This window comes from Apis laboriosa, unplaced genomic scaffold (assembly GCF_014066325.1).
Source record: "Apis laboriosa isolate Shangri-la unplaced genomic scaffold, ASM1406632v1 scaffold4_cov146, whole genome shotgun sequence".
In the NCBI taxonomy this organism is placed as follows: Eukaryota; Metazoa; Arthropoda; class Insecta; order Hymenoptera; family Apidae; genus Apis; species Apis laboriosa.
Genome location: NW_025223501.1, coordinates 3,268,569 through 3,278,191, shown reverse-complemented (window position 1 = coordinate 3,278,191; position 9,623 = coordinate 3,268,569). Strand labels below are relative to the sequence as shown.

Genomic DNA, 9,623 nt, shown 5'->3' with positions numbered 1-9,623 from the left:
TATTATTTTATTGAAAAATATAAATAAAGATATAATAATATTTAAAATATTTAAAAAAAAAATGTTTTATTACTTTTTTAATGTTATGTTAAAGAAAATAATATGTTATTAAAATTTCATTATTCGATTTATTAAAACATAATATCTATGTTATAATAAATTTTTATTAAATAATTAAATTTTTTAAATAAAAAATAAAGTGATAAAAATGATTTTTAAAAATATTAATATAATATAGTTTTATTTTAGATTTATTTTTTCATAAAAATTTATTTCATATATCATTTTCATCGATTATTAATTATATTAAATCGATTCTTTTGTTTGATTAGATTCAATAATTTAAAATTACATTATACACTGCAGTCAACATAAAAAGAATCCCTACAAATGCAACAACAATGATGCCCTCTTAAGGATGAAATAGAAAACTTGTTTATCCATAATCTGCCGCTTTTCGGGAACTTATATTATTACTTTACGTACCAGAAAGTGGATAGAAGCTTTAAAAACGTAGGTTATTTTTTCATTATCCACAGGATTTATTTTATATTCTTTTTTTCTCTGTTTCTTTTTCCATATTTCAACTCACATGAAGCCATAAAATATTGCAGTTTGAAGCGTTCCAAGTAGAACTGTGTTGTGATAGAAAAATGCACTCGATTCTGATGGATGAAATCTGTCGAAAGTTCTAACAGTGTTTAATATTTACTCTCATCTTCTTATCATTTTGTGAATTTTATCATTAATTAATAATGTTATATTACTTATAAAATAACATAAATAATTGTGATCTAAGTAAGGTTATAATTAGGTACGCTTTTAAAGGTTATGTTTTTGATTTCTCAAATGATTTGACAGAAAAGTTTCAATGTTTAAAAGATACTAATTTTTATTTCTTTGTAAAAATAAACGATTTTATGTACAATAATGAGATGTAAATAAATTTACTTTTTTAATAAACTATTGTACATTTTGATAGTACTCGTATGATTTTGTTATAATAATAAATTATGAATAATTTAATTCACATTATATATAATAATTGTACTTATTGATCATAAATAATTTAAGAATATTTGTATACATAAAAAGTTTATTGATTTCAATCAGTAGGATAATCACCAAAGAAACATGGCACAAAGATTTCCTGTACCAAATACAGGGAATAATGGTCCTCCTCCACAAAGATATGCAGCATCATCTGTGCCTCCAAATCTTCGACAGTATTCTGGTCCAAATTTTCCTGTAAGTATTTAATATATAAATTGAGTAATTGAGGTAAATGAAATAAATTTTTAAATCAATTCATTGTGCAGATGCAACAGAGATCTGGATTTACTCCTCCTCCACAAATGGCCAATGCAGGACCTGGACCAGCTAGTATAATAAGAGCAAATCAACCTTATTCAAATATGCGTCAAGGACCTATGCCTACTCCACCAGTTGGGAAAAGAAGTGCAGATCAACGTATTCCTATGTCACAACAGAAACCGTAAGTGCATTAATAATGCATGATTTTATTAAATTTTGCATTTATATTTATGTTATTTTGCTCATTAACTCATTGCATTAAATTATTAATAAATGCATTGATTAGTCATTTTTATTGAAAAATAATTCTTAATATTTATTATTTCATATTTCAAAAAGCAATATGTCAATTGATTAATTTGATTTAATCATTGGATTATTAATTTATTTTGTCATTGAAATTGCAATATTTAAAAAAACCATTCACCAAATTCACCAGGAACTTCACTGCATTTCATAAGCTTCAAAATTGGTTTATTGATTTTTGAATCTATGATTTTTACACAAACTCATATAGGTATTTTTGGAACAGTGATTTTTCACATTCCACATCCAAGAAGAAGAAAAAGTTGGCAGATAAAATATTGCCACAAAAAGTGCGTGATTTAGTACCTGAATCTCAGGCTTACATGGACTTACTCGCGTTTGAAAGAAAATTAGACGCGACTATAATGAGAAAACGACTCGATATACAAGAAGCTCTGAAACGTCCAATGAAACAAAAAAGAAAATTACGGATATTTATTTCTAATACATTTTATCCGGCAAAAGAAGCTGGTGAAGGCGAAGAAGGATCAGTTGCATCTTGGGAACTTAGAGTTGAAGGACGTCTTTTAGATGATACAAAAAATGATCCTAATAAGGTGAAAATTATTGTAGAAGAAGAAATAAACGATCGTTAAAAATGCATATTAATATATATTTCAATTTTAGGTGAAAAGAAAGTTTTCTTCCTTTTTTAAAAGTTTAGTTATAGAATTAGATAGAGATCTATATGGGCCTGATAATCACTTAGTTGAATGGCATCGCACATTAACAACACAAGAAACAGATGGTTTTCAAGTAAAAAGACCTGGAGATAAAAATGTTCAATGCACTATTCTTTTACTTCTTGACTATCAACCTTTACAGGTAACTTTCTTTCTATATTTTTTTATTCATTCTTTGCTTACTTAATAAAACTTGCATTCTAATCAAAACTGAAATTTTAATCAAATTGAAATATTAAAAAAAATTTCTCAAGATACGAATATCATAATTTTTATAATTTAAAATAAAGATAAAAATTTTTCGCATATTTCTAATATAATTAAATAAAATAAAAATATAAATATGAATAAAATTTAAGAGAAAAATTTTTTGGTTGCAGTTTAAACTAGATCCTAGATTAGCACGGCTTTTAGGTGTACATACCCAAACGCGACCCGTTATCATATCCGCTCTTTGGCAATATATAAAGACACATAAACTTCAAGACAGTCATGAAAGGGAATTTATAAATTGTGATAAGTATTTAGAGCAAATATTTGCTTGTTCAAGGATGAAATTCGCTGAAATACCACAGCGTTTAAATCCATTACTTCATCCGCCAGATCCAATCGTAATCAATCATGTTATTAGCGTTGAAGGTGTTTATCAGTAATAATTAATATATGCAGATATTTCATATTTTAAGATTTTTGTAATATAATTTTATTGGGTTTTAAATTAGGTACAGAAACGAAACAGACTGCGTGTTATGATATAGATGTAGAAGTTGATGATACATTAAAAACGCAAATGAATAATTTTTTACTTTCCACCGCAAGTCAACAGGAAATCCAGAGTCTCGATAATAAAATTCACGAAACGGTTGAAACAATTAATCAATTAAAAACAAATCGAGAATTTTTCTTAAGCTTCGTTAAAGATCCTCAACAATTTATCAATAAATGGATAATTTCGCAAACAAGGGATTTAAAAACTATGATAGATGTTGTTGGAAATCCTGAAGAGGAACGTAGAGCAGAATTTTATTATCAACCATGGGCACAGGAAGCTGTTTGTCGATATTTCTATACGAAAGTTCAACAGAAACGCGCGGAATTAGAACAAGCACTCGGTATTAGAAACTCATAGGTATTAGGAACTCGTAAGTATGAGAACTTAAAATATCAAATTCGAGACATCGCTATGTAAAGTATTTATATGAATCTTTTTCTTGTTCCAATTGCGAAACTGATCGATTAATGTGTTTTACGCTTGACTTAGTGTTAGTTTATGACATTACAGTACGAATGATACCATACAAGTGGCATATTTTTACGAATGTTCAAAATAATGAAAAAAAAATGTATAGTAATACTAAAGAAATAACTTCACAATTGCAGATTTATTTACACGAATGTATATCGATCTCGTATATGTTTATTCAAGTAATTTTCCCAAATGTTTTTTTCTATAAAGATATGTATTACGATCCGCTATGCGCTCTATAATACGATAAATTCTGTATAATATAATGAATAAATCTTTGATATAATTCGCTGAAATTATTTTAAATTAGACCTTATATTAATTTTAAATAAATATTTTTATTATAACAATATAATTATTGCATTTAAAATTTAATTTTGATTTTAATTTTCTAATGATTTAATTCAAAAATTAAAAAATAAAGTTTATTACATCTTTTTTTAAATTTTGTAAGTTTTACTTGCCATTATAATACTTACCATATATCAAAATTTTTATTTATAGAATTTGATTATTGATTAAAAAGAGAAATCGTACATTTTTTTATTATTCAATTCTTATTTTGTTTGTGCAAGTAAATACAATCTCTTACATAATCAGTACATGTCGATGCAAAATATTGTTTCTTCGTGGAAACGGCAATATCGCCAATTTAAAACGTAAAAAACACGAATTCTAAATATTCATTCTAAATATTTCATCTTTTTCAATTTTTCCTTTTTTTTTTTTTTTTTTTTTTTTTTTTTTTTTTTTTTTTTTTTTTTTTTATCATACCACGAATGCGGAAGAATTTTTAATCGGTGTAAAAGTGCTTTTCTTTTACTTAAGAGTATTATGAATTTTATGAATTTGATTCCATATTACAACATTAACATTCCAACATTCACACGATGGGAAATTCCAGTACCATCTTATACGTGTTTATTCTTTTCCTTTTTTTTCTTTTTTTTTTTTATGAAACATTAAGTATTTCTTTTTTAAAACTATTTGCCAAGAAAATAATCCTGAAATCGCATCATTCCAATTACACACAAATTCCTACGCCTTTCTTTTTTTAGATACATGAAGCTTGAACGATACATATGTAAGTATATGTTACGAAACATTTTTCACATGCCGACGAGTATTACACGTAAAGCATTTGATCACGTTTCTATTTTATTGTATAATGCAGAACAAAAAAACAAAACAGTCGTGATACGACATTTCTTCTGATGATAAAATTTAAAAACTTCATAATCTTTTTTTTCATTTTCCTTTTTTATGTATCGATGTATCAATGCGATGAACATAATTCTATCGAAGGTCGCATACAATGTTAAATCACAAGTGCACCAATTGATTGTATCGTTTCTAATACAATAAACTTTGATTAAATTCTGACATGTTCATTCGACATAAAATCCATCGGTAATATAGTATGTCGTATAACTTCTCGATCAAAATGAATGAGCACGTCATAATTGCATTATTATATCAGATCAAGGTTTATTGTATAATTTTACTTTTATAATCTTAATTACACATTCACATATATTTCATCGTATAAAGTTTTAAATATATATAATTGGATGACAAGATTTTTTTTTTCTCCTTTTCTTAATTAGATATTATTCATCTAAATTGTATGAAAATTTTAAGGATAGGTAGAGAGATATTCTAAATACATTTTTCTATGATCACGATCTATAAAGATTACACTTTGCCGAACAATGAAATGGCAAATGAATCTTTATATATTCAAATATATTTCATAAAATAATCATGATCATTAGTCCTTGTTTGGATAAAATCATTCTTGTTTATCTTCCATATTTTCTTTTTTTTTTTTCTTCTTTAACTGGGGCTTAATAATACTAACGAATATCGTATGCTTCTCTTCGCAATACGAGATAAATATAATCTTCAAATATTTTATTTTTTTGTTATTTGAAGATATATCGTTAATATATTATGTAGGTATTGCTTTTTTTTATCCAATGTAAACACAAAATTCTCTGTTTAATAATTTTTCATTCAACATCCGATATTATGTATTCGATCTTCGATAATATATCCATCTTATCATTCTATATGCCATTTATAATGATTCTGTATGCATCTATATGCATATATATATATATATAAGAGGAAGGTAAATTTAATTTATGCAGTCTTTTATCTTTTTTTTTTTTTAGTTTTAAGTAATAATGCAAGATATATCGGTACAAGAGATCTTTCAAGTTTCCGTAAGTTTAGATTAAATTTATTTCCTTCCTCTTTTATAACTATGGATACGTTTTACACAATAGTTCGTATGTTAAATGACCATCAATAAACCGTATAAATGTCACCTATAATTGCACTCTATTGTGACAATGAATTTTATCTTTATAAATATCAATTTTTTTATACTACTTATACATAATCACGCGTTTACAAATTATTTTATCCAAACGAGGCAAAACAAAGGATTTGTATTTATATACATCATCTATTTTCTTTTTTTTTTTCAAGACAATTGATTAAAGATTGATTAAATATTATTTAAACGAGTATAACACCTCTATAAATATAAATTTAAAATCTTGAAATTAACAACATGATTATATAAATAATAAAGTATTTAAAAAGATTATCGATACAATGTTAGAATCTAAAAAATTTAATCTTTTTTATTTAGGAATGTTTATATTTTTTCTTTTTTTTTAACGACTTAACAAAAATTTTTAAAATATCGAATTTTAATCAACTATTATCCAAAAGGAAAAAAGAATCATAATAGAACTTACAACAGAGTAAATTTTTACTTCATAATAATTTTCAATACTGATTCGGTTCTGAAGCAACGATAGGTGTCATTTCCACGTTTTAATTATTACTATGCCAGTGATAATATCATCTGAAACATACACGCTTTTATTATATTATCAAACAGATTTTCTTTTTTTTTTTTTTTTTTTTTTTAATTAATACAAGCATTCGATGCGAAATTTTGCATATCTAATCTCCCTTAAAATATCTTCTAAAATAAATAAAAAGTTGTAATAATTCATTACACTACAATATAAAAAAAAATCGATTTTAACCCAATCGTATTCTCAGTTGGGATAATTCAATAAACATAGGATATGCATAGAAATTATTTGGTATAGTTACAGTGTTTGGAAATATTTTGTTAGTTAATCATTCTTAATAACATAAATATTACTACGAACAATGGAGTATAGAATGCATACAAAACTAGAATGTAGAAGAATGTTTTCTACTATACATCACATTGGATGGATCGTACAGCAAGGCAGTTCTGTGTACTGTGAGGTTTATTACTTGATATGCGATGCGCACATAAATAACTAACAAAGTTAGCCGTTGTACTGAGATAAGTCAGATACTAATGCTTACGATTTCAATATGAAATAATATACGCTAGAATAAAAATGTGCAAAGTCATTTGATGGATTTTTTCTTTTTTTCTTTTCCTCATTAAATTTGATCCAAGTATAATAAAGTGGCATTTGAGTCGCGAGTTGTGCGCAACTCATTAAGGCTTGAATATGTCTTTGACTCGTTCCAAATCTGAGCAAATTTATTAATGCTTCAAAAAAGTCCTTATAAACACAAGTGTTAAGAAGAACACAGAAATTCTTCAAAGTGTTTTAGCTTTTTCAAGTAAATCATTAATGAATTTCTGAAACATATAAATAAATATATGAACTTTTTAATGTACAAGTACAAGTACAAGTTTATGAGTAAAATTATAACTTTAAAACCATAAGAAATATACTATCAAGATTATTAATTCATTAAAAATATGTGATTTTAAATAGAATTAATGAAATTAATTAATTAATTCTAATTATGAAGTAACAATTTTAAGAAAATAATAAAAGTGCAATATTAGTTTCAAGAAAAATAATATTATTACAATATTAATAACAAAGAGATTACAAGTTTATTAAGATAGACTTACTTACATTTATATCATGTGGTGGTTTCTTTGTATCAACTAGTAATTCCTATAATAGAAAACAAAATAATAAATGATCAATTTATATTCTGATAATAATTATTTAACATATTACATACTTGCAAAAATCTTCGTCTATGTTCATCACTATCCATATCAAGAAGTTCATCTATATCAATTTCAACTTCTCGATTTTTACCACTTTCATTCTGCAAATTAAAAAAATTAATATATGGTCATTATAATTATTTTTTTATATAGTGATTTTCAATTACAAGATGCATGAATTTTAACTTACAACTGATTCATATAATTTTTCTAATTCATCAAACAACCACATTTCAACTGCAAGTCTTTTACGAATAAGAGACATCTGATGAGATCCATACTTAGCTGTTAAAAATTTTTCCCTGCGTTCCTTTACCTCTCCTTTTTCAGTAAAAGCTACATGCAAATTTGCACGTGCTGGACTGCGTTCTGCTGTAAGTACTCCACCTCCTTCCATTATAAAACTACCTAATAATTTAAAAACAATATAGAAAAAATTGTGCAATAAAATAAAAAATTGAAAAATAAAAATAAAAATTTTAAATTAAGAATAAAAAATTATATATATGTCAATGTATCTTTTTAAAAATTTATTTAAAACATTAAATCTTTAAAAATTTAATAGCATTCATTGTATTATAATTAATATAAATATTTAATAAGAAATGTTAGATAGATAGTTAATAAAACAATTACAATATTAAAAGGAAAGGATAAAGGAAAAAGGAAAGTATGAAAGAAATGCATTGAAGTACATAGAGAGTATCTTTATATATGTATGTCCATCTAAATATCTTTATTATTTTGTGGCATATAATGCATATTTTACAAAAAAATAATTACATAAAATAAAACTCGAATACATTTTAATTTATATTATGAGAACAAAAATTGTATTAAAGAACAGATAAAAAATAAACACAAATTTTTATATTTTTTTTTATCTTTTGATATGATTATTTTCTTTTTTTTCTAATACAAAAAAATAATTACAATTCACTATTAATAATATTAATAAATCGCATAAAAAAAATGAAACTGTTACAATTACAACTGTAAAAATTAAATAATAAATGAGTAAAAGTAAAAAAAAATGTGAGAACAAGAAATTTTTTTTAACGCATTCATATTTGTTCCCATGGAATTAATTATGTGCATGATTTATTTGACAAAAAGTAACCGCCTAATCGATTAACAAATTGAATCAAGTTAATGAAAACATATAATTATTACGCATAAATCAATTATAAATATTCTTTTTTCACTTAAAGATATGAAAAATCACACACATGCTAACCGTCTTTTGCATGCTACAATAAACAATGGGTTCCTGATTTTATTATCTCAAATCTTCGTTATTTATTAACGAATGTAAATGCAATCTTAATGAAATACTTTGGCTATATAAATATTTAAGGAATATCGAAATAAAATTATAAATAAATTATTAATAGTCTGATAAAATGTGATACGACAAATTAAAATAAAAAAAAAAATATCATACCGACAGTCGTGTAAATAAAGCGATAGGACTAGATAGATTCGCGTTTGGTATTTTAATAAATCAGCAAATTCATGTCAGCATAATATAAACAAAAACCAAACCTATATTATTCCACTATGAATACATGAATTAATAAAAAAATAATATTATTAGCGCATGTTTGTATAATCACTTGATATTACTTACACTCACTTCTTCTATTTCAGAATGTAAACTATTCGAATCGTAATACAGTATCGTAATGTCCGAATCCATACGTATAAACTTTCTTGAAGTTAGTCGTATGTAATACTATTTCTACACTAGAGCTATCATGTAATACTATACCATACAAAATATCCCTATTATATGACGAATCATAATTCGAATTAACTAGGGACATTTTGACATAAGAAATTTATTATTTAGAAGAATATAAAAATATTCCAATTAGCAGAATTGTTTTAATAATTAAATCACATTGCTTTTTTATATATATATATATATGTTTGAATTTAGTTAAATTTAAAATAGCTTTAATTTAACAATGAATTATATCTCACTTCATTTAATGTAAATCTACATTTTGCTTTA

General features: G+C 24.7%; 2 protein-coding genes across 8 annotated transcripts; one reads left to right on the top strand and one right to left on the bottom strand.

The window, feature by feature from the left end:
- Positions 1–361: 361 nt before the first annotated feature.
- On the top strand, positions 362–3,834 carry LOC122717070 (brahma-associated protein of 60 kDa). Of its 6 annotated transcripts, none has more exons than XM_043940785.1 (8): positions 363–513; positions 615–814; positions 1,114–1,248; positions 1,320–1,495; positions 1,832–2,177; positions 2,248–2,445; positions 2,684–2,942; positions 3,026–3,834. In XM_043940785.1, the coding sequence occupies exons 3-8, from the start codon at positions 1,135–1,137 to the stop codon at positions 3,430–3,432; spliced, it is 1,500 nt and encodes a 499-aa protein (XP_043796720.1). In that variant the 5' UTR covers positions 363–513; positions 615–814; positions 1,114–1,134; the 3' UTR covers positions 3,433–3,834. The 6 variants fall into 6 exon arrangements, with proteins under 6 accessions (XP_043796719.1, XP_043796720.1, XP_043796721.1 ...); XM_043940786.1 differs by having other exon boundaries at positions 373–513; positions 599–814; positions 1,847–2,177; XM_043940783.1 differs by having other exon boundaries at positions 375–513; positions 599–814; positions 1,117–1,248.
- A 2,999-nt stretch (positions 3,835–6,833) lies between these two features.
- LOC122716935 (protein phosphatase 1 regulatory subunit 14C) lies at positions 6,834–9,588 on the bottom strand. 2 transcript variants are annotated; one of them, XM_043940479.1, is made up of 5 exons: positions 9,237–9,588; positions 7,797–8,014; positions 7,618–7,707; positions 7,506–7,547; positions 6,834–7,219 (listed from the first exon to the last, which is right to left on the bottom strand). In XM_043940479.1, the coding sequence occupies exons 2-5, from the start codon at positions 8,001–8,003 to the stop codon at positions 7,178–7,180; spliced, it is 381 nt and encodes a 126-aa protein (XP_043796414.1). In that variant the 5' UTR covers positions 8,004–8,014; positions 9,237–9,588; the 3' UTR covers positions 6,834–7,177. The 2 variants fall into 2 exon arrangements, with proteins under 2 accessions (XP_043796414.1, XP_043796415.1); XM_043940480.1 differs by having other exon boundaries at positions 7,797–8,010.
- Positions 9,589–9,623: the final 35 nt, after the last annotated feature.